This window comes from Mesoplodon densirostris, chromosome 19 (assembly GCF_025265405.1).
Source record: "Mesoplodon densirostris isolate mMesDen1 chromosome 19, mMesDen1 primary haplotype, whole genome shotgun sequence".
Taxonomy (NCBI): Eukaryota; Metazoa; Chordata; class Mammalia; order Artiodactyla; family Ziphiidae; genus Mesoplodon; species Mesoplodon densirostris.
The window spans coordinates 16,057,667-16,081,196 of NC_082679.1; the positions used below are offsets into that span (position 1 = coordinate 16,057,667).

General features: G+C 56.1%; 2 protein-coding genes across 4 annotated transcripts; both read right to left on the bottom strand.

Moving 5' to 3' along the window:
• Nucleotides 1–3,931: 3,931 nt before the first annotated feature.
• APLP1 (amyloid beta precursor like protein 1) lies at nucleotides 3,932–13,293 on the bottom strand. 3 transcript variants are annotated; one of them, XM_060084830.1, is made up of 17 exons: nucleotides 13,060–13,293; nucleotides 12,012–12,155; nucleotides 11,055–11,187; nucleotides 10,732–10,844; nucleotides 10,368–10,501; nucleotides 10,073–10,257; nucleotides 9,482–9,612; nucleotides 9,032–9,106; nucleotides 7,989–8,147; nucleotides 7,782–7,910; nucleotides 6,753–6,852; nucleotides 5,599–5,706; nucleotides 5,312–5,335; nucleotides 5,080–5,150; nucleotides 4,776–4,838; nucleotides 4,500–4,643; nucleotides 3,932–4,383 (listed from the first exon to the last, which is right to left on the bottom strand). In XM_060084830.1, the coding sequence occupies exons 1-17, from the start codon at nucleotides 13,186–13,188 to the stop codon at nucleotides 4,285–4,287; spliced, it is 1,941 nt and encodes a 646-aa protein (XP_059940813.1). In that variant the 5' UTR covers nucleotides 13,189–13,293; the 3' UTR covers nucleotides 3,932–4,284. The 3 variants fall into 3 exon arrangements, with proteins under 3 accessions (XP_059940813.1, XP_059940812.1, XP_059940814.1); XM_060084829.1 differs by having other exon boundaries at nucleotides 5,312–5,338; XM_060084831.1 differs by lacking the exon at nucleotides 5,312–5,335.
• A 1,576-nt stretch (nucleotides 13,294–14,869) lies between these two features.
• KIRREL2 (kirre like nephrin family adhesion molecule 2) lies at nucleotides 14,870–23,394 on the bottom strand. Its single transcript, XM_060083135.1, has 17 exons — nucleotides 23,269–23,394; nucleotides 22,453–22,781; nucleotides 22,283–22,335; nucleotides 21,900–22,049; nucleotides 21,142–21,291; nucleotides 20,820–20,980; nucleotides 20,292–20,442; nucleotides 19,914–20,019; nucleotides 19,649–19,797; nucleotides 19,192–19,319; nucleotides 18,968–19,100; nucleotides 18,562–18,662; nucleotides 18,180–18,399; nucleotides 17,614–17,716; nucleotides 17,195–17,303; nucleotides 16,797–16,862; nucleotides 14,870–15,283 (listed from the first exon to the last, which is right to left on the bottom strand). The coding sequence occupies exons 1-17, from the start codon at nucleotides 23,392–23,394 to the stop codon at nucleotides 14,948–14,950; spliced, it is 2,571 nt and encodes an 856-aa protein (XP_059939118.1). The 3' UTR covers nucleotides 14,870–14,947.
• Between the last annotated feature and the right edge of the window lie 136 nt (nucleotides 23,395–23,530).

The following is a 23,530-nucleotide window of genomic DNA, read 5'->3' on the forward strand; positions in this document are numbered from 1 at the left end:
TTGGACTAAAACCGTTACTGTCTAATCTCTAATCATTGGTGCAGGGAAGCGGCTGAGGAGCCGTGTTTGGGTGAATGTGTCTGGGTGGGGGGTTGTAGCAGACACAGCGGGTGCCAAGTCCATATCCTGTCCCCCTCACCCTGTCAACACCTGGCGGTCTAACTGCCAGGGCCAGCACGTGACTCTGCCTGTGGGCATTCTCAGACCACTGGTGCCCGCTTTGCCCTGGGTATGAGTGTGGCAAGACTTCCATGCCAGGAGGATCATGCCTCTTCCCACTCCAACCGCTCTCAACCAGTGACTGACTGAAGGGAGACGGTATGTAAATACTCCAGGTCCCCTGCCTCCGTGGGGATAACTGGGAAGTGTGTGTTCTACACGGGCTCTCAAAGCTCCCCAGTGGAACAAAGCTCCAGTTGTCCACCATGGTTCTGGCTTGCTAACGTACCCTTTCTTGTCAGCTTTCCCTTTTCTGGGTCCCTTCCTGCCTCCCCTATCAACGTTCTCCACTCCTTGCAGGTAATCTTGTCCTCAAGTCCTTGCCTCAGCCTCTGCTTCCGGAGAAACCCAAACTAAAGACAGAAGACCTCCACAATGCCCCCCTGTACCTCTGCCCCACAGCCTCTGCTCTGTCCTGCGTCCCAGTCTCGTCGCTCCGGAAAGCCCTCTGACGCACGGTAGCCCCCACTGCTTGGAGCCTCTCACGGACAACAAACCAAGCACACTTCAGGGCATATGCCAGTGTCTGTACCCCAAAACTTAAGGCTTAAAACAACCACCACTTCTTTTGTTTTTTGATAAATTTATTTATTTAATTTTGGCTGCATAGGGTCTTCGTTGCTGAGCGCAGTCCTTCTCTAGTTGTGGCGAGTGGGGGCTACTCTTCGTTGTGGTGCGCAGGCTTCTTTGCAGTGGCTTCTCTTTGTTGCAGAGCACGGACTCTAGTCATGGAAGCTTTCGTAGTTTGGCACACGGGCTTCAGTAGTTGTGGCTCGTGGGCTCTAGAGCGCACGCTCAGTAGTTGTGGCGCACGGGCTTAGTTGCTCCGCGGCCTGTGGGATCTTCCTGGACCAGGGCTCGAACCCGTGTCCCCTGCGTTGGCAGGTGGATTCTTAACCACTGCACCACCAGGGAAGTCCAACACCACTTATTTCGTTCATGATTCTGCGATCTGGGCTGGGCTGAGCTGGGCAGTTCTGCTATCTTGCTTTGGTCACACACGTGGCTGCAGTCAGCTGGAGGCCCGATTGGCCTGGACAATAGCACTCGCGTGTCTGATAGCTCAGCTGAGATGGCTGGAACTTCTGAGAGTGAGCCGAGCCTCCCTCCCCCTGTGGTCCCTCCAGGAGGGTAGGAGGATCTCCTCACGCAGTAGCTCCAAGAGGGAGTATTCCAAGAGAAAAAGCCCCTGCTTGCATCATGCCTGCTGATACCCCATTGGTCAAAGTCAGTCATGTGGCCAAGCCCAGAATCAGTGGGTAGGAAGGTACTGCACTAGAACAAGAATATTGGGAGGTGGAGTTATTGGTGGTGCCAGCACAAGTCTCCCACATCAGCTGCCTTGGACCAGCACGACTGTGCTCTTCTGTGTGTACTCACGTAGTGGCAGCTGACCCATGAAAAATTCATAATAGTATGTTGTATTTCATTAATTCTAGGAAGAACTTAATTGGAATTCATCTTACAATTATGTGGCATAGTTTAATGTCTGCGCATTTTTCCTTTGTGGTACATAAAATAATGGTATTTCTTATTTATTTATTTATTTATTTATTTATTTATTTGCGGTACGCGGGCCTCTCACTGCTGTGGCCTCTCCCGTTGCGGAGCACAGGCTCCGGACGCGCAGGCTCAGCGGCCATGGCTCACGAGCCCAGCCGCTCCGTGGCACGTGGGATCTTCCCAGACCGGGGCACGAACCCGTGTCCCCTGCATCAGCAGGCGGACTGTCAACCACTGCGCCACCAGGGAAGCCTGATATTTCTTATTTTTGATGGCATCTTAGATTCTGTTGACATATAAGATGTGTTTCCCGACATGTATCAGCGCACACACACACACACACCACTAACGTGATAACACGTCTCTAGGAAACTTTGCTTTACTAAAAGAAGAATTAAATTGTATTTAATGGGAAAAGAAGAGTGGTTTAGGGGCACAAGAGCATCAAATGAGCAATAGTAAAGCTATTTTTCCTGCTGGAATTTCAATAAAAAGTGTTTTTAAACTAATTACTCTAAGTATTGCCATTAAAATGCAAATATTATTAGGGAATCATGCACTGAGCGTATTGAGCAAAATGGCCTTTCATTTCCTATCCCACCTGCTTGGAGCTCCTTACCTATTGTTAGCCTGTTAATCACCCTTGGCTGTGAAAATACAAAGGCAGTTTTTCCCCTGCTTGTGGTGCTACTTATAGATTTCTACTAGAATGCTCTGAGTATACCTGATGGTAAAGCCAGTATCAGAAGGATGTTGCAAACTGGGTTCTTAATAAAGCTGTGGCATTGTATCCAACTTGCATCATGTAGGCATCTTCCTCCCAATACCTACCATGTCTATATTTAATATACATGACCTATAATTCATGTATATCTTATGTAGAGCTCATCACTGTGAGCTCATCAGTCTGTTGGAAGAATTAAAAATACATGCTCCCTCCCTTAGCCATCTGTCAGAAAATTGTGCTATCCTGATATTAGAACATGGCACACTACTGCTATCTGCTGGGAAGTTGTGGTAAAAATGCAAATCTACAATGTCTAGGAGATGAATGGTATCACTTGAAATTTTGCAGTGAGCAACCCAAACACCACGTGGGACAGCCATGAATTATTAGGCAGGAGGTTAGCAAAATGGCCTAGAGTATGGGCACTGGAGCCAGGTTTCCTGGGTTGAATTCCTAGCTTCATCCCTTCCTAGATGGTGACCTTGGGAATGTGATATAACTTCTCTTTGCCTCCATTTCCTAACCTATAAATGAGGATAGTCATAGTACCTGCTTCATGGGGTAGAAATAATGATTAAGTGTGCCAGTGCATGAAAGCCCTTGGAGTAGTGCCTGGCACAGGGTGCCATATGAATGTTTGCTGCCATGTCATTTTAGAATTTATTCAACAAGTACTTGCGAAGTGCCAGGCACAATTCTAATGTCCCAACAAGTATTACTTTTTTTTTTTGTGGTACGCGGGCCTCTCACTGTTGTGGCCTCTCCCGCCGTGGAGCACAGGCTCCGGACACACAGGCTCAGCGGCCATGGCTCACGGGCCCAGCCGCTCGGCGGCACGCGGGATCCTCCCGGACCGGGGCACGAACCCGTGTCCCCTGCATCGGCAGGTGGACTCTCAACCACTGTGCCACCAAGGAAGCCCCAACAAATATTACTCCTTTTAATCCTCGTAACAACCCTCTTGAGACAGGTAACAGTATATATAGAGGGACAACTCTGACATGTCACAAAATGCGATGCACTTGCAGACATCACAGAACCCTCTCTGGGACACATGGTTGGATTTCCACACTCCAAGGGGATTCTAATCACCTCCCCCAGAAGGGCTTAAGACTCAAGGATGACAAGAGCAGTTCAAGATTCCCTGTCCCTGATCGAGTTCACAGGTTGGGGGGTGGATGTTGTATGCGATTGTGTATGAGGGTGAGTGGGAGGCAGGGGAAACTTGCTGGAGCCCAGCCTCCTTGGAGTCCACCCTGGAACCCAGCTGATACAGGCTTAGAAGTGGCTGCCCAGTCAGTACCACGGAAAGCTCCTGGGTGGGAGTCTAGCCTAGATCTCTGGACCCCGCCCCTTCCCAAGGCCCCGCCCTGACTTAAAGATCTCTCCAACAGTTTAAAGAGGTGAAGGAGGTCTGGGCGGGCTTGCACACCAATGTCCAGAGCTGATTATACCCTGATTCCCCCACAGAGACAGAGGATGGCCTGGTGGGGAAGAGGACTTTATTGGGATATTAGTGGGGGACACGTGGGAGGGTGAATTCCAGGGAACAACAGACAGTGGGACCAACTGGTGGTCACCTTAAGGAACAATACATTAATGTACAAAATAAATTAAAGTGAGGAGGTCCCAAGCGGGGAGGCAGCTGGGAATACCTGGGGATTTCTTAGGGATGAAATTTGGAATTGGACAGGGGAAATAAGACTTTCCAGCCCCCTCACAAAGGGTGTGAAATGAACTTTTCCAAGACCCCTCCCCCAGGCTGGGAGTTGGGGTTCTGGGGCTCCAGGAAGAGGGAAGGTCTGGGCTCAACCAAAGGGGTGAAGGGGGCTGGTTCAGGGTCGTTCCTCCAGGAAGCGGTAGGTGGGGTTCTCATAGCCGTGACGCTGCAGTTCACGCAGCTGCTGCTCCTCCAGGGTCAGCATGGGGTCCACCTGCAATAGGGGCAGGGCAGGCGGAGTGGGCCACAGGGACCTGACCGCAGACCTCACAGCCCCTCTACCCCCAGGCTCTGGAAGTCCTCCCCGTTCCAGGTCTCTTTGCCTCTCACCTCCACCACGCCATGGCTGATAGCCCCGTAGGGTTTCTTCCTGCGCAACAGCAGCATGGAGAGGATGACCAGGGAGCCGCCACCTGCTCCCATGATCAGCAGACCAGACACAGCCTCTCGGGACATGCCTGTTCCAGCTGGTGCCTGCAGGGAGAGGCGATGGGGCCGGGGTCATCTTGGAGGCTCATCAGGGCCCTGTGTGGCTTTGGGAGTCACAGCCTAGCCCACTGACCTCTGACCTCTTCCCCTAAGTCCCCAGAATATTCCTCCTCTTACCAGCTCATCTCTCTGAATCTCCGATGAGTGGAAAGGAAAACCCCTTGGAACAGACGCATTCACCTGGGGGAGCAGGAGGTGTCAGGGACCCAGAAGTCTGGGCCCCTGCCTCCCCCTTCCTTGGGCCCCAAGAAGGCATCCCCCAGCCCTCTCCTTCCCTAGGACCCTGAAGTCCATGTCCTCAGTCCCTTCTTTCCTCTGAGGCCAAGGAACCCAAACCCCTAGCACCCTCCTCCTTCAGACCTAGGAGTCCAGGCCCCCTGGCCCATCCTCCCTCCGGTGCCCGCGGGTCCGACTAACTTACCTTTCGTTCATACTGCTCCAGGGGGGACATCTTCTCTTTCCCAGAGGATGCAGCATCTTGTTCTGTGGACCCTACCCCCCAAATCCTATCTCATTCCTGCGAGTCCAGAATGGTGCTACCCCCGCCTGGAGAGGGGGTCAGAAGGGGCACCAGACACCATCCCAGGAGGCCTTTCTGGGCTCAAGGACTCAGAGGGATTTGGTGGCTGGGGGCTACTCTGTGAGATACTCACCTTTTGGAAGGGCCATGGGGGTGTCTGCTGGCAGCCAGAGGAGGCAAGGCAGGTGGAACAGTGAAGAGAAGAGAGCATCACCAAAGATAGTGCGGGGAAGCCCCCTCCCAGGGGCCGAGGAAGGAGGATCGAGGATCCTACAGAGGCCTCTACAACCTCAGACATTCCTTCCCACCCTCTTCCACTCACTGTGGTGGCTAAGACACCCCCAGACTTTAGGGGATTAGAACTGAGGTTGGGGACCTGTACCCCAAAGTCTGGGATTATGTATATTTGGGTTAACTCACCATCCTTGGAATCCAGGGGCTGCAGCCCACCCTTGTCCTCATTGCTGCCCCCCGGGGCAGGGGCTTCCAGTTCACTGGGGCCCAGGTGTTCAGAGTGGAGAAGCTCCTCTGAGGGGAACATGCAGAAAGGTGGTGACGTTGTGAGCATAGGGATCCACAAAACAAAAATGGGTGAATGCATGGCACCCTAACAATAGAGTGATCGGTGGGGGGGGGGGCATACGTGTGACCTGGGGAAGTGGAGCTGAGTGTTGGAGGATGGAGGTTGAAGTTCAAGAGAACAGCCTCCTTAAAGAGCAGGAGAATTAGGGTTTGGCATGGGACATCCAGGAGGAAGTCACAGTAGATCTGGGGGTTACACTTTCTGGTATTCATGCTCTTGTGAAGGCCCTGCAGCTTGAATCTGGACTGGGTTTGTGACTTGCTTTAACCAATAGAAGGTGGGCCCAAGTCTTAAGAAGACCTGGCAGTTTCCACGTGCACAGTATGGGGAGCCTGAACCACCATGTCCAGCTCCCCTGTTGGAGAGACCACATGGAGGGGCTCCATGGAGAAGAGAGGCCCTGAGCCTACACAGAGGGGGAGACTGGCTCATTTGTGCCAGAGTCCCAGCCCTTAGCTGACCTGCTAGCCAAATGTAGTGACACGCTGGACTACTGGCAAGACCGGCAGAAGAAGCACCCAGCAGAACCCAGAGCAGACGGCAGAATCATGAGCAATGAAAATGGTTGAATTAATACAGCTATAATACCGGGTACATGCTGTCCTATGACCAGAAGATGAAGATTTCCTATCCTCAGTGTGCATTTGAATTACTCAAAGAAGTTGTCAAATGCAAATTTTCCATCCATGTCTCAGAAGATTCTGATTCAACAGGTGTGGAGTGAGGTCCCTAAACTTGCATTTTTAACAAACTTTTCAAGTGATGCTAACTAATGAAGGTCCTTGAAGGACTGTGGACCATTTTTAAAGAAAGACTGGAATAAACCTTGGTTTCCCAAACTCAAAAAAAAAAAAAAGAAAGAAAGAAAGAAAGAAAGAAAAGAAAAGAAAGTGGTTGATTTAAGCTACTAAGTTTTGGAGTTTGTTACACAGGAATAGATAGCTGAAATGGCAGGGGAGTCAAAGGCTGGGGGTCAGGATTGGGCACTCACGGATCTGGGGCCACAGCTCCTGAGCCAGGCGGGGGTTCTGGTCAAGCAGCCCCAGGCTCTGATTCATCCTTTCCTCGATTACTTGAAGGTGAGTCTGCACCTGTGGGGGAGTGAGTATGAGGGATGAACTGAGCAGTGCAGGCTAGAGATGGGGAAACGGAGGCAGGGTGAAGGAGGAAGGTCAAGAGGTTCCAAGCAAAATTAGCACATACAATGGACAGGAAGTAGGGTACAAGGGCCAGGAACTTGGCCATGGGAGGAAGGAAATTGGAGAAGGAGAAGTGGAATACAATGAAAAAGGAAAAGATGTACAGAAGACAGGCTGTGAGAGTCTTGGGAAAGAAAGTAAGGAAGAAGGAAAAGGAGTAGTTGCTAGGAAAGGTGGGGCACAGGAGACAAGGTAAGTATAGGGCGCAAGGAATATGGTATAGAAGATGGTAAGTGGGTAGGAGGGGCAGAGAGCAGGGTCTGAGGAATAGGAAGTGAGGCTTGAGGAGGTTCTGAAGAAGGAAGTAGAATTGGAGGGTCATATAGAAATGATGTGGTTCAAGGGCAAGACTTGGAGTTCAAGAGCATAGAATGGAGTATTCTTGGACAGGAAGAGGACATCCAAGAAACAGGAATTAGGATCTGAGGGCACAGAGCAAGGGTGCCAGGGAGAACAAGTGGGGTTAGGGAAAAAGGAGAGTTGAGGGACAGGAACAGGGTTCAGGGCACAGGAGGGGGATTCTAGGAAAGGAAGTAAGAATCCAAGGGACAAGAAGTGGGGTCAAGGGACAGAGAGTGGGAATTCAAGAAAGGGGTCAAAGGCACAGGGGTCGGGGAGGCAGCATTCCAGGGTCAGGAAGTAAGGACCTGAGGGACTGGAATGGGTCCCAAGCACAGAAGGGGGAGGTTCCAGGGATAGGAAGGAGGTCCAAGGGATGGAAAGAGGGTACGAGGGGCAAGAGAAGAGTTTGGGGGATGGGGTCCAAGAGGCCGGGGGCTGAGGGCTAGCTGAGAATTTGGGAGCTGGAAGAACCTGAGCACCTGGAGGCGCGTCTGCTGGGCCTTCTCGGGGTCCACGGCGGCCACGTGTTGATAGTGCCTCAGCGTGTGCCTCTGTTCCTTCCGCTCTGCTCGCAGGTAGCGCCGCAGGGCCAGCAGGACGCGCTCTGGCTGTGGAAGCGATGAAGGCTGCCCAGGCCTGCCCCAGCCCTTTCCACCCCCTGCCCTCTGCCCCCACGGCTCCCGCACCTGAGGCGGATCCCCCTGCAGTGCCGCCAGGAAGCCTTCCAAGGCAGCCCGGCGCTGGTCGTTGATAAGGGCAGTGACTCGGGTGGCATGGGTCTCCACCAGGCGCTGTCGCTCACCAGACACCTGCTCCTCCAGGGTCTGCAGAATGGACTGGAAGTGCTGGCGAGGGGGCGGGCACAGGGCCAGGAGAGGCGTAGTGGGGTGAAACCCGGGTCAAAGGCAGTCTGGAAAGGTAGGGCTATAGGGTCAAGTGGCGGGGGAGAGGGAGGCGTGCAGTGGATCCAGGCCTGGGCAGAGTCAACCTGGGGTGGGACTAGGTGACAGGAGACTGACTGGTGGAGCTGGGGCTGCAGGGCCAGGTAGAGTGGGGGCAGGGCTAGGCCTGCTGGGAGCCCCGCTGAAGGTGTTCACTACATGGGCAGGAACAGTCTAGGAACAGAGCTGGCCTGTGTTGAGATGAAAGGAGCCAAGTATTGTAGGAAAGGTAGGGCTCAGGCCTGGGCAGGACCCGCTGGAGACAGGCTGTAACTAAATAAGACTGAGCTGGGTAGGAGCAAGAGTCAAGTAATAGGGCTCAGGCGAGTGGGGTCTACACAGGGTAGGGCTGTACTAAGGTGAGGCTGAGAGAGGTGGGTCAGAGAGTCATGAGGCCGGGACTACTGAGGAGGGACCGAGTAAAAGGGAGATTACAGGGGCAGGATCAGAGTCAGGGAGCAGGGCCGAGCATCAAAGAGAGGCTGAGAAGGACCGGGCTGTGTCTGCAGGGGCCCAGCTTGGGAGAGGCCTCCAGAGCCAGCCCTCAGAGGCTAGGATCAAGTTAAGACAGGGCAAAACATGGCCAGTGGGAAGAGGAGGGAAGCAAAGTCAGGTTGGATGTAGGCCAAGAGGGGCTGAGCCGAGGGTAAGGGTGGGGCCTGGAGAGGCCCATGCAAGTAGGAAGGGGTGAAACTGGATGAGGCCAGACAAAGCCTTAGCCAGGCTGAGACCCAGTGTGCCCCAGGTAGTGGACAGGCCTGAGTAGGACACCCTGGAGGTTGTCCTACCTCATTCAGGGCCTGTCTGTCGGCCTTAGGCAGGTTCTTGGACTGGTTGTCCGCCATGGCCCATTCACGCATCACCTGGGGACAAGGGGAGCTTCAGGATCCTAGAATCCACCCTGCTCTACCCACTGAATCTCCCCTGTCCCCATCCTTCTTCAGAGTCTCCAGATCCCTTAAGTCCCCCTGCCTCTTGGATTCCCAAGAGAGAGGATTCAGAAGGAATTTAAAGTGGAAGAGTACCATGCATCAGAGTTTCCATAGAATCTGGTGGCATCTCAGTGGGATTCTAGGTGGGTCAGAGATCCCTGGTCATCTTAGGGGTGGTGTTGAGGACTGGGGCTTAATGGGGACTTGGGGACTCTTTAGAGGTAGTCTCAATGTGTCCCTGAGGAATTTCCTGATATTTAGGGAGCTCTGTGTTATGGGGGGTCCTGAGGCCCCCAGCACCATCACCTCGTTAATCTGACGCATCCTGCGCTCCTCCAGATCCATCTTGGCCCGCAGGAACCCCTCATGCTCGCTGATTTCTCCAGGCATGCCAAAGTACACGTCCACACCATCCGTGGGCCTCGGGGTGGGAGTCACTGCAAGGCCAGGAACCAGGGAGTCAGCCAGAAGCCCAGCTCCAGGTCTCCTTCCCTTCCCAGAGAACTGCATTTCCTAGAGCGCGCTGGAGACCCTCATGTGTGCACTTCAGCCACAGCTGCTGCCTGGCATCATGTGAAATGTGGTTCTGAACTGGGTCTGTTCCTGTAAAGCTTAGGAATCCATTACACTATCCTCCAAGCTTTCTCCCCAGTAATCCTTCAGACCTACCAAATGACTCCTCCACTTCCGGGTACCCCCAAACCACCCTCCCCTTTTGCATTCCTCACAGGCTGCCCCTTCCACCTCTACTTTATTCAAAGCCATTCCCATCCCTCCCATTTCCCCCAACAGGGCTTCTCCCCCACAGGTCCCTCCCAAAGAGGCCCCTATACCAAGGCTCCCTAAATCATCCTCCCCCCAGGGTGGAGGGGACTGGGGGTTCAGAGCCCGCCTCACCTTTGCTGACCCCTGCAGGGGGATGGGAGCTTGAGGGTGGGGCTCTTTCCTCCTCTTCTTCCTCCTCAGCCCGTGGGGGCTCCACAAAGTAATCGTCTACTGGCTGTAGGAAGGATTCCTCCTCTTCCTCATCCTCACCCCCCTCAACTCTGCCCCCGGGAGGCCACGACCGAGTGGAAGGATCACTGAGGGAGCGGAAGACCCCAGGCAATAAGAACCTGGGCCCAGGCCCCCAGGCTTCCATCTCCTGCCTCAGGAGCCTTGGGTTGGGCATGGAGGCTTCCCTCCCACTCACCCAACTGCTGTCCCAGACGGGTTGGGGGTCACTGGAGGGGGGCAGCACACATACTCCACACCTCGGAACCGATCCGCGCCACAGGGCAAAAGCATGCCCGAGCCATGCAGGATGAGGCCCTGGGAGCTGCAGGCCTGCGGGAAGAGTGGGCCCAGATGCCAGGACTGTGGGGTAACAGAAGGTAGGGGGGAGCCCGGATGCCTGGGTCTTGGGGGCTGATGGGGCTGGGAGCCTGGATTCCTGGTTCTGTCCCATTGGGAAGAGAGGGCTGAGGCCCAGACTCTTGGGTTCTGGAGGAGGAGGGTGTTAGAGGACTGGATCCCTGGGTTCTGGGGGGGTGAGGACGAGTGGGCTTGGTCCTGACCTCCTGTGCCTCCTGACGCCTCCGGGTTGAACTCTCGCACTGGTCCATGCGCTCCTGGTGCAGGAACCGGCAGCCTTCGGGCACCAGCAGGGCCTCGCTCACAAATTCACCCTCTGGCAAATGGGGGTCATCGATGTGACACACTGCCACAGCCACTAGCCCTACCTTCCTCAGAATCCGGATCTCTTATCCTCATAGGCTTTTCGGTCCCACTCTGGACCCAGGCATCCATCTCCCTAATGTGAGCCTGAAACCAGGGCCAGAATCTCACCCCTCGGAGACGCCCCCCTCCTTCCGTTCCCCTCCCCCAGCCTGTGACTCACCCAGGCAGCGGAAAGGCACAACCTGGTGGTGGGGGTGGGCACAGCGGCCACCTCGGGCATCCCCGCACCATTGCTCCATGGGGATGGCCTGTGTCGCCTGTTCCACACGTACAATCTGCAGCTCCGGGTACATCTGGGGGCACCGGGTGGGGGTGATCAACCCACGGCCCCGCCTGCGCTTCTGCACTGGCCATGTCCCTTTTCAAGTCTCTAGTATTCATAAGGACCTCTCCTCCCTAGGCCCTGCTTCTCTGTAGAACAGGTCTTAGATATCTAAGCCCCTCAAGCCCGTTGGCCACGCCCCCTAGTACCTCTCCCTTAAGCCACGCCATCCTTAGGCTCCGCCCCTTTGCCTGTCCAGTTTCTTTACGAAGGGCCCTCCATTGCCCAAAAACTCAATCCCTCTAAGCCCACCTCTCTTGTAGTCGCCTCGGCCCCTTCCCCCTATCAGGTTTATCTCCCCATAGATTCCTCCCTTCGTTAAGCCTCGGCTCTCTCTCTGGCCTCTCAGTAAGTATCCCTTCTCTTTGTGCTAGACCTGCTTTCATAGCCACGCCTCCTAGCTTTCCACTCTCCCATTGGGTTCCACCCCGTTCCCAGTCACGCCGGTCCAAAGGTCTTTTTGTCTTAGCCCCGCGTCTCCTTTGGTCACGCCCACCTACACCTGCTCTTTAAGGAGTCCCCCACATTATTGCTAAACTCCGTCTCTTCACTGGACACTTTCCTCAGCGGGCCGTCTTTGCACGGTTCTTCCCCTTTCTTGACCTAGTTTCTCAGAAACAGGTCCTGTCCTAACTTCGCCTCTTTGGTGGCCACGTCCCCTAGTTTCCCATGCCTTCTTGGATCCCTTATCTCCCTGGACCTTGCCTTTGCACGACTAGCTTCTCACGCGCGACCCGGCCCCAAGTTGGATCCCCGTTCTTGCTGGCCACGCCCCTCCCAGTAGGTCCCGCCTACCTGTCTGCAGTACTCCAGCACGCGTTGCGGGTCCCGGAGACAGCGTCGTGAGAGCTGTGGGTCTGGTTCCCAGCGGCCGGTACGCAGGTCCCGGTGAAGGGTTGGGCGCCCGCATAGTCCAGCCACCTGGGCAGACCCTGGGGCCTGGGGGTGGGGACGGAGGGGTCAGCGAGGGCACGGGGGACGCGGGCATGTGAGTCCCCTGGTCCTTTGCTCCCTAGGACCCATATATTCACACCCCCAGCACCAGCCCCCTCCACCAAGCACCGCGCACCGCCTCCATAGAGGTTTGGTTCCCCGGGAAACAGCTCCCACAGGGCGGGGGCGCCCCAGCTCTGCCGTTGCTATGGCGACCCGGGTCCCCCGGGATTCTCGCGGCCTTGTTGCCGCGGAGACAGGCTCCGCCCTCACCCCAGCTCAGCCGCACTAGAGCTGAAAGGGTTAAACGTGAATGGCGGGGGAGGAGGTCAGAACCCAGGCGTTCTGGCCCCTCCTCCCTCCATCCCTAGCTCATGCTCAAATTCTCGGGTGCAAAGACCACAAGGCCTGGCTTCAGGGCCCTGCAGGCCTGGACACCAAGTCCTTGAGGGATGGAGAGCTACATCCTGGGTTGGGGGGCGGTGGCTGGCGGCCTAGACTTCTGGGTCCTAGGAGCTTTGCGGGAGGCCTCATATGGGTCCAGAGGATGCAGGGGGCCCAGATTCTTGGCTGTAGGTGCCTTGCTGCCTGGTGGGTCCTGTTCAGGTGGGAGGGGTCTCGGGCTGAGTCACCTAGGTCGAGAGGGTGTGAGGGGACTGGACTTCTGGGACCAGGGGCTCTGGAAAAGCCAGTTCCTACGCTGGGGGCTGGAGGGGACTGGGACGACGATGATGAAGGAGATGGGGCCTGGACTTACGGTTTTCTGAATGCCTAGTGCAGTTAGCGGCGCCGGGGGGCCCCGCCACCTAGCTGGAAAGACTGCGCTTTCTGCTCTGGACCTGTCCGCATCGGGGTCCAGAGGCCCGGTCCCGCCCCTTCCCCCATCCCCTTGGACCCGGCCGGGCCTCACCTCGGCAGCGCTGGGACTCCCACCGGCCAGGCTCCCGACGGCGAGCTGCGCGCGCAGAAGCAGCAGCAATAGTGGCAGCAACAGCGGCAGCGGGCCCAGACCGCGAGCGGCGGGGATGGCGGGTCCCATGTCCCGGCCCTCGCGCCCTCACGTCCCCAGCACTTCCGCCCGGCCCGGCCCGGCCCCAGCGGTGACAGGAGCTCCCAGCGCCACGGCCGCCGCCGCCTCCTCCTCCTCCCGCCGCCCCCGGGCTGCGCCGGCGCCGCCAGCCCCGCCCCGCGCTGGCCCCGCCTTCCTGGCCAGGACAATAGCGTGGCAGCTCTGCGCACAGTGGAGAAGCTTGGAAACCCCGGTTGGGAGCCTGCGCCAGGCCCCCGCCGCCTTGAGATTCTAGGCGTCCCATCCCATGCACGGGCCTAGCCAGGAGTCTGGGTCACGGGCTTCCTGACTGTGGATTTTGGGTTCTCCCTCAAGACTCTCACCACCAGTGTTCCCCTCCCTCGGATCCAGATAGTCACAAATCATCTCCCTTCTCCTCTAGGGATGCAAGCATTGGAGAGCGGACCCCACCCCCAAATCCTCTCTTGAGGTCCCATTATACAGGCCTCCAAAGTTTCCCCAATCAAGAACATAGCACTTGAGACCCAGTCCCCTTCCCCCTCAGATCCAGGAGTCTGGGTCCCAGGTACCTTCTCTCTCAAGACGAGAGACCAAGCCCTCAGCCCTTTCTCCCTAAGACCCACGAGTCCAGGCCTTCTGCTCTGCTTCCCAGGAACCCCAGTCATCTAGACCTTTAACTCCTAGATCAAGAATTCATGAACCAAAGTCCCCAGACCCTTTCTTTAAGGATGAGCCGAGTCAGGTAGCCAGCACCTCAAGATAAGAGTTGACCCCCATCCTTGCTGTAAGGATCAGGGCATTTCTATTTTCCCACCCCTAGCCTCTCCTTCGCCCCCTCCCCTTCAGGGCTCACTTCTTTGTCTCCTCAAAATGCACTGTAGAATTGTCTTCCCCAAGCTGACTGGGGCAGTCCTGTCATGTGTGTGCCTCTGTGCATGTATGTTTGTGTAGATGTATCTTAAAAGAGCCTAGAGTGCTCAGTGGGTAGCAAAGGGCTGGGGGGTGGCTCACGGTTTTTTCTACAGCCACTTCATAGTCTAGGGTAAGAAGGGCCTTGGGGCAGCTTTGATGGACCCCTTCTTTGATAGACAGTGATAATGCCAGGAGAATCTCTAAGACATTCACTTCACAACTTTTTTTTATTAAACATAAATATTCTCATTCTCAGATTCCAACACCACCCCCTCACCCCCCCAACCCCACAACAGCTCTCACCCTATCCTTACTCCTTGGGTCCAGTTCTTCCAGGGCCTTTAAGGAAGGTAGAAAAAATCAAGATAGTGACCATCTTGGATTCCCAGGGAGTGAATGGCCATTTTGGCTGCAATTCCATGGGCGAAGCAAAGTGCCCCTTGGGGAGAGCCAGGACAGGTCCTCCATCTTAATCTGCCTTATGTTGCCTTTCTTCTCAATGCAGGTGGTCATCTTGAAATATCTTCTTTCAGTGTTTGGAAACAACTTCCTTCTCTGCCCCTAACTCCCATCACCCCCTGTCCCCCCATCCCTCTGCAAAGGGTCCATGTGCCATCTTGAATCTCTTTTACACAGGGGAAGAGGTAGGCGCAGTGGCCTTCTTGCTCCCACTTGGGGCATCCCCTTTGGCTGAGCTGACTGTATATCAATGACCCAGACAATTGTAACGATCTTTCCCTCCCCTCAATGTTCAATTTTGGAAGAGTAAGGTCGCCAACTTGTTCTGGTTCCTCAGAAATCAGGACAATCCATTATGGCAAGTTGAAGATCCCAGGACTCTTCAGTTGGAGAGATGTCACACATGAGTCTGGAGACGTGGGTGGCTGGGTGTGGGGAAGGCAGCATATGGGAAGGGGGGAGTGCTGGGGGCCAGATCTGGGGGTCCAAAGGATGTAGGTTTGATGTAGCTGGTAAAAGCTCGAGGATGGGGTGTGGTGAGATAACCTGCCTGGGCTCTATATAATCTGCAGGGGGGAGCAATGCCCAGATGTGTTTTGAAATCATAGAAAGTAGGGGTCCCTGGAGGTCCAAGAGGGGAGGAGGGTGGTAGGAAGAGACCTCCTCCAGGGGCTTCTCCAAGGCTCAGGCTCACACTGACTCCTCGGACCTTGTAGTAACCATTGGTTGGGTCCTGAGGGGACAAAATGGGACTTGGTAAGGTATGTAAGGGTACAGCGGGGTGAAGGTCACTGATGGAGAGACACACTGAGATAGAGCCAGACCTAGGGGGAGACGAGAAGATAGAAACAGGAGCAGTCAGAGACCCAGAGACATATAGACTGGTAGAAGAACAAAGTGACACAGAAGAACACAGTGACAAGAGATGAAGGGACAGGAGATGGGCAGAGAAAGACAGAGACGGAAGGATATAGGCCTGCTGAGGGGTGGCGGTGAAGAAGGAGACGCAGAGGGAACAAGAGAGAGAAGTGGCGATCAAGACATTCATTCATTCATTTGCTCAACAGCCCTGAGTCGTGCCCTGCGCTGCATGCCTAGACATCTCTCACTAGGATAGACCTAGCCCTGTCCTCATGGAGATCCAGGCCAAAGGAGAAATGATGAATCACTAGATAGAGCCAGGAAGGTCAGGGTTGTGATGGAGGAAGTTCAGGGAATGACTGGGACAGCGATGGGGGAATCTTCAGACTGTGATGGGGAAGCCTAGCTCACAGTGGTCATGGCTATGACAGGTGAAACACAGACAGAAGGATCAGGGCTACGAGGAGGGAAGCATTAGCTTTCTGGAACCAGAAATGTTTGAGCTGAGACCAGAGGAATGATGGAGAGAATTAGGTAGGTATGTGAAGAAAGGTAGGAGTGTTTAGGGCCAAGAGAATAGCATGTGGTAGGTACAGAGAAGAGAGAGAAAGGCTCTGGATTGGGGACTGGGGTCAGTGGGGCCTAAAAGAGATGGGACCCTAAAGGATGTACAAGTTTGGGGAAATGTGAGGCCAGTGTGGAACCTGGTAGGTAGAAGGGGCCTGGGTGAAGCAAGCAGGGAGAGGCATCTAGGAGGCCTGAAACATGACTGTGATGGGGAAAGCACAAGCAGACTGAACCTTGATCTGGGGCTCAAGATGGAGGTCAAGGCTGGGGCAGATATGTGGGCATAGTCGGCAGATAAACAAACTGAGACTGGAGGTGGGTGAGACAGCCCAGGAGGCAGCAAGAAGTGGGTGGAGGGGGTTAGGTGCATCTCTGGGGGCAACAGAATGAAAAAGGAGGGAACAGAAGTGGAGAGAGGGACTTCTTTGGTGGCACAGTGGTTAAGAATCCACCTGCCAATGCAGCGGACACGGGTTCGAGCCCTGGTCTGGGAAGATCCCACATACCACGGAGCAACTAAGCCCATGTGCCACAACTACTGAGCCTGTGCTCTAGAGCCACAACTACTGAGCCCGCATGCCACAACTACTGAAGCCAGTGCACCTAGAGACCATGCTCTGCAGCAAGAGAAGTCACTGCAATGAGAAGCCCACACACCGCGAGGAAGAGTAGCGCCTACTCGCCACAACTAGAGGAAGCCCGCGCGCAACAACGAAGACCCAACGCAGCCAAAAATAAAAAAATCAAAAATCAAAAGAAAGAAGTGGAGAGAGAGTTGGAGATACAGTGAAGGGAGCCCCTCTTTTCCCAACACTCACCTTGGTCTCCAGAGCTCCCTCCTCATCCAGAGCCAGGTCACTGTGGTCTGTGTGCATGATGGGGCCCTGGGGTAGGGTGCTTAGTGAAAAGGAGTGTACAGGAGCTTCTGGCCCCAGTACCAGACCCCAGAGACCCTCAGTTGAACATCTGAGGCCAGGCAGGAGGGACCAAGGACACCTGAGAACTGGGGTCTGGACTCAGGACAACAAGGAGCCTTAGGGACATATTGGGTCAGGGGTGTATTTGGATTTGGGGGATATTTCGATCTGGGGATCACTGTTGGGACTACGGCTCTTTTTGAATTTGGGGTGCCCAGTTGCGACTGGGATCACAACTGGGACTGGGTTACTATTTGGGTCTTGAGGTACCATCAGGTCTGGGGACCCTGGCGTCCTACCTGGTCCTTGCTGCTGCCTGTCTCCTCCTCGGGACCCCTCGAACTGGAGCCGTTGCTGCTCCCTGGGATTTGCACCAGATTCTTTTGCTTGGAGAAAGAGGCTGAGGCCAGGGACATTGGGGGTGGGGGCAGAGGTAAATGATGGGGCTGGGTCACGGTCTGTGGAGACCAGCGAGCAGGAAGAGAGAGGACTGGGGCAAATCAGGTCGGGAGACTGGGAGAGAACCCTGGCCTAGGAGAGTAAGGGGTGTGTGACCCTGAGGAGATGGAGTTAGAGCTTGAGCAGGGAATCAGGTCCTGAATGTAAGCCAAGGCCAGTGAGGGTTTAGAGAGGCGGGACTGGGGCCAGGTCCCAAGGCCAGGCCAGTCAGTGGGCAGGGCCTGTGTATGGGCCTGCGGTGGGGCTCAGGTACTGACCCTTGCCGTGGCGCCAGCAGCAGAGGGCAACCCCAGTGATGACCATAAGGAGAGTCATGGCCACAGCGGCCACTCCAGCCACAATCCGCACAGCGGGCAGCAAGTCTGTGGGAAGAAGAGGGGGTTCCTGAGGATGCTGAGCAGGAACTGGGGAACAGGGCTTGGGGCTTTTGTAGGGAATCTCTGGGTTCAAAGGTCACCAAGTTTGGGGATTCCAAGTTTTGCAGTCCCCTAGCTTGGGGTCCCTGGGTTTAAGGACTCATAAACTTGAGGTTTCACAAGTTTAAACTCCCTGGCTTCAGGGAGTCTTAGACTTTGAGGGTATTTTTACTTTGCCTGTATTTGGAGGTTGCCTTCTTTGGAGCCCCTAAGTGTGAGGGGTCTCTCAGTTTAGGATTCCGTATTTGAGGGAAATTATTGTTTGGGGATCTTAGGATTCAACAGACTCATAGTTTTGAGGCTCCCAAGGTTTGGGGATCTCTGCACTTGAGGGTCCTCTGTTTGGGGGTTGTGGCATTTTGGGGGCTTGAAATATTCAGATTTGGGGTCTTCGGGCCCAGGGTCTCACCTCTACGTCCCAGGCTGACCTGGGTGCCTCCTTCGCCCAACCGGTTCCGGGCAGTGCAGTTGAAGCCCCGGCTAAAGTCGGACTCCTGGGTCCCCGAAATGTGCAGCACAGAGATCAGGCCTGGACCCTGTCCCCCGCGGCCCTCTGGGGCTGGGAATGTCTCCACCAGGAACCGACCCCTCGACCCCGCCGTCAGGAAGCCCTCATCCCAAGACCAGACCTGGGGGCACAAAAGAGGAAGGTCACTGAGGAGACGAAGGAGGGCGGGAAGAGGAGGTCAAGGGGTCGGGAAAGTCACAGATAATCACAGCAGTTTTGGGAGTCCGGCTAGGCGGTCTGGGATCACCGCTGGAAGGGTCATGAGAGTGGGGACTTTCCTTACCACGGCTTCTGGGGCGGGGGAGGCTAAGACTAGACACTGGAGGCGGGCGGGGCCCCTCAGGAAGGCGGGCGCAGAGTGCAGGGCGGTCACCACTGGGGGAGCTGGTTTGGAGATTGTAGACCAATCAGAGGAGAGGTCTCGCCCCCCCTTCCCCGGCCTGTTCTCAAGCAGGCAAGGCCAGGCCTAGGCACTCCCAACTAACCCCAACCAACTAGGCCATGCCTCTCAACAAACTTCGAACCCCTCTGAGGCTTGCCTTCCCTAGGTCCCGCTTCAATCCAAGGGCCCCAGCCGTCAGTTAAGCTCCCCTTCTCAAGGCCACGCCCACTCCCATTAGCCCTCGCCCCCTCTGCCCACTTCTTATCCCAGGACATGCCAGGTCCACTAGGAAGCACCGCTTTCTCACCGTTCACAGTCAACCTAGCTTCCGCAGCGCCTCCCCGCAGGCCCGAGAGCCCCGGCCCAGCTCTGCAAACGTAGTCGCCTGCATCCTCCAGCCCCACCGCGAGAAGACGTAGCGTGGGCCCGGAGGCCAGCACCTGGGATAGGGAAGGGGCGTCAGGGACACGACCATGGGAGAAAGCCCCATCTACTGCCAGCCATGGCTACAAGCCCCAGGTCTGGCCTCACCTGCGCGTCCCCGCGGCGGGTCCAGGTTACCCGTGGAAGCGGATTCCCGCGCCAGACACAGCTGAAGGAGGCGTCTTCCCCTACGTCCACGGATAAGGGTTTCGGCTTTGCCTGCAGAATCGGCCCAACTGGAGGAGACAGAGGAGGGGTCACATGACCAGGGAGGGATGCAACTTTTGACTTGGGATCAGCCACTCAGAAACGACACTCCCAAGGGCCATTGGGTTTAAGCCCCCAGTTCACAACTCAGCTCGTACGTCCGGCTCACAAGCCCCGGCCCCGCTCTCGCCCCGCCCCTACTCCACTTTGGTACTGATCCAGCACAGCCAAATCCCGCCTAAATCCTACTTCGGCCCCACCACCTCCCGCAGTCAGTCAGAGCCGCGCCTCACCGTAGCCCCAAGTCCCCTTTCTCTCGCCCCACTTTGGCCACACCCACGGCCCCGCCCCTGCTCACATCGCACATCCAGCGCTGTGCTGCGGTTGGCGCTACCCACTGCGTTGCTGACCTCGCAGGACACCGGCGCAGTCAGGAATGAAGCGTCCGCCACTACCTCCAACATTGGCCCGCGGGCCCCAAGCACAGGGAAGCCCCCCTTTGCCCACCTGCAAAGGTGGTGGGCTGTGTTGTCCTTGCTCCCGAAGCACAACTACTCACGTCCTAGCCCCAGCCCTCCCCAAGCCTGTTCTCCCGGCTGGGGAGAAATGATCTGTGTCCTCACCTATAGCCAGTGACAGGAGGTTGGGCTGTGGCCTGGCATAGGAAAGCGACCTTCTCTCCCTCCTTCACTGTCTGTGGTTCTGCAGACAGAGTCACCACTGGGGGGTCTGTAGAGGTGAGTCAGTGGTCAGCGGTGGGCAAGGACATGCAACACCTCCGTTGATGACCTAGTAGTCCAATTCTCAGGTCCTCCACCCCAGGAGTCTGAGTCCCCAGTCCCCTCTTCTCTTTCAGCTAGGAGTCTAGGCTTCCAGTACCCAATTCCCCCAGGGACCCGAGGTCCACAGCCCTCTCCTTTCTCATACCCTGAAGTCCAGGCCCCAGCTCCCTCTTTCCCCAAGGACCTTAGGCTCAAGGCCCAGTGTCCAACTGCACTCACACTGCAGGCTCAGTGTGATAGCTGTGTCCTTCCCCGCAGGCAGGGCCTGGCTCCGAGCCCGGCAAACCAAGATGGCTCCATCATCGTGGCTGGAAGGGGTCAAAGATAAGATGCTCTCCACTGACCCAGTGGTTCCTTCCTTCAACAGGGTCTGTAGGTTATGAATAATAATGATGATTTCATCTACCCTTAGGTAGTACTTACTTTATGTCAGGCGCTCTTCTAGGCATTTATAAATATTACTTTATTTAATCCTCACAACTATCCTAGAGGTGCATACTACTATTAACTCCATTGTACAGATAAGTAAACTGAGGGACGGAGAGGTTAAGATCAACTAATGAGTGGCTGAGCCAGGATTTGAACCTAGGTAGTCTAGCCCTAGAGCCCTTATACTTAAGTATGTACCAAGGATCCCAAGTCTTGAATCCCTGCCCTCCCACGCCTCCTCTGGATGAGCCTGTGGTCTGAGTGGACCCCCAAATTTCCCTGAATGAGCAAGGGCTGGCACAGAGACATGGACCTGACCTGGCAGAAGGTGGCCCCATCTATCCGGACCCCATCTCGGAACCACAGCAGCTCAGGGGCGGGGCGGGCATCCCCACGGCTCCGGCAGGTCACATTCGCAGGAACCCCAGCAACCAGAGACACAGAGGGGCCACCCAGCACCTGGGGGGGTTCTGGAGGGACTGTAGGGTGGATCTGGGGTCAGAGCTGCATCCTGGGCCCAGAGACCCTGATCTTCCCAGCTCTGACCGACCACTCCTCCGTTCTCCCCAGACTCTCATATTCCCAGCTAACACTGGCGGTCCCCCTGGGCTCCCCAGGGACAAGTGGGCTGGGTCCTCACCCAGCACGTGCAGTTGGGCTCGTCGAGAGCGGAGGCCTGCTTGTGTAGCTTGACATTCGTAGGATGCTTGATCCTCTAGCTCTATGGGCCTAATGTGGAGGTCGTGCTGGCCGCTGGCTGCATTCCCTGATATCCAGTACCGGGACCACCCTGGAGTCAGGGAAAAGGCAATCACACCATGGTTCTGAGTTCTTGGCCCCAGGCCTCCATCCCCAGACATCCCACACCAGAAAGACACTACCAAAAGTGGGTGCTGGGCCAGAGAGACATTAATCCTCTCCCAATCCAGAGTCGCTGCAAACTTGCGGTGCGGTGGTGTGTGTGTGTGTGTGACAAATTCAGGAAAAAAAAAAAAGCAAGAAAACAATTGCCATAAAAGTCAGATTAGATACTACCTCCTGGGTGAGGAGGGAGTGGGCTATGACAGGGGAAGGGAATAAGGAGGGCTTCTGGGGAGCTGGCAATGGACCTGGGTAGTCGTTACATGGCTGTCTATTTTAGAATTATTGGTAAATCTTCCATTTATGCTTTATGAGCCTTTCTGCACGTATGCAATATTTTACAATAAAAATTAAAACTCCCAAACCCTATGGGTCACCTCCAAAGAAGAAGCTGAAAATTCTGAACTCCCAAATGTTTCCTTGAGCTCATTCATTTCCCAAACTTGAAAACGTCAAAATAGAAACTTCAGTTATAGCCCAAGCCCAACACCCTCACCCTGGAGTCAGCCCCTCCCTGAATAGATAGAACAGCCTCACCTGGCAGGTCTCTTTCGCCCCCTAGAGCCAGCCCATCCTTAGTCCACTGAACCAGCCCCCAGTATGCGCCCAGGGCACAGGGCAGACGGGCCTCGTCCCCGAGCAGTACTACCAGGTCTTCTGGCTGTTGCAGGAAGTGGGGTGACAGGCCTAGGAGAATGGGACGGAGGACCAGAGCAGAGCTTAGCACATTCAAGAGTTCCCTCACTCAGGAGGGAGTTCAGTCCCCAGTCCCCTCTGCCCTCAGATCCAGAAGCCCAGGGTCCCAGAGTTCTCCTCCCTCAGATCTACGAGTCTGAACCCTCAGCTGCACTTACCACAGTAAAGCGACAACTGGCAAACAACCCTCTCTTGTATTTAACTGCCCCTGCCCCTCGCGGTACCTGCACACCCTCTGAGGCAGAAGAAGAGGACAAGGAGTGCGCGGACCAGCATCCTGAGTGTGTGTCCCCCAAGATCCAGCAGACTTGCTGTTGCACTGGCTTCCCTGCCAGCTCCTTCCTCGGCAGCACACCTCCCACCACTTTAGCCTGGAGGCCCCTTCGCTCCCAACTCTTCGCTCCAGGCTAGAAGCACCCCCTGTCTCCGCCGCAGGCTCCGCGACTCTGAAACGCAGGCCAGTTCCGCGCGCTCGGTCTCGGAGAGACCCTGGAGGGTCTGATCCCCCTCGCCCCGCCCAGGCCCGCCTTCTGGGAGACCCGCCCTCTTCCCGCTGAGAAACTCCCAGGGCCCAGACGCGGATGAATGGGGGCACGCAGGGCCGGGTCCCCCCAGCGGGAGGACACCCCAGCGCCCTTTCAGTCTGGGAGCTGGAACACCTGGGTTGAAGGAGGGGGTACCGGCTGGGTTGGACACCTGCACCCTGCCGGGGTTGGGGGATGGCTGGGGGTGAGGAGGAGGGAGGGGAGGGAGGGGAGGGAGTGGAAGAAACTTGTTCAGCCTGGGTCCTGGAGGGACCGCACTGAGTGGAAACGGAGCTATAAATGGGAACCCCTGGGGACTCGCTAGTTTCCGCGCCCCGGAGAAGCGGGGCCCGGGGCTCCTCTGGGCCTGGTGGGTCAGAAAGAGGGCACCGTGTTTGCCTGGGGGGCAGCTGGGAACCCCCGAGAAGGGGGGGGTTCAGCTCTCCCCACCTCAAAACCCCTTCTCAAAATATCCCTCTGCCTGCCTTGCTACCTCTGCAAACCATAGCACGTCCTAAGATCCAGAAATCCAGGCCCCCAGCCCCTCCTTTCCCAGGACCCTGCGGTCCGGGACCACCCCCTCGCCCCACTCCGCCGTGGTTGCCGGGCGACGGCTGGGAGGCGGCGGTGTCTGGGCTGAGTCAGGCGGGGAGTCTGGGAACCACGCAGCTTGTCCTGACGGCTACATGCCGCCCAGCTGGGGCGTTCCCACGCTGCCGGCCCGCGGTGCGCTGCGCAGCTGGCCGGGCAGGTGGGAGGGACCCTGAGCCGACAGAGCCGGGACTGGGGGCCTGGGACCCTGGGTCTGACATTCTTGAGCCTGTAGGGACTGGGGCTCCACACTCCGTTGTTCCTGAGCTCAGATTCTTGTGTCCCTAAATAGCAGGGGCATGAATCCCCAGGATTCTAAGACTAGGGCTTCAGACTTCTGAGGACTGAGAAGCTACT

Coding starts and splice junctions, on each gene's coding strand:
- APLP1 (XM_060084829.1), bottom strand. CDS start 13,188: ATGGGACCCGCCATCCCCGCCGCTCGCGGTCTGGGCCCGCTGCCGCTG. Junction 5,151..5,311: donor CCCCATGGCCCTTCCAAAAG/GTGAGTATCTCA, acceptor TTTGGGGGGTAG/GGTCCACAGAACAAGATGCT. Junction 4,839..5,079: donor TGGAGCAGTATGAACGAAAG/GTAAGTTAGTCG, acceptor CTGCTCCCCCAG/GTGAATGCGTCTGTTCCAAG.
- KIRREL2 (XM_060083135.1), bottom strand. CDS start 23,394: ATGTCAGACCCAGGGTCCCAGGCCCCCAGTCCCGGCTCTGTCGGCTCA. Junction 19,320..19,648: donor CACAGCGCTGGATGTGCGAT/GTGAGCAGGGGC, acceptor TGTCTCCTCCAG/TTGGGCCGATTCTGCAGGCA. Junction 16,863..17,194: donor CAGGCAGCAGCAAGGACCAG/GTAGGACGCCAG, acceptor ACCCTACCCCAG/GGCCCCATCATGCACACAGA.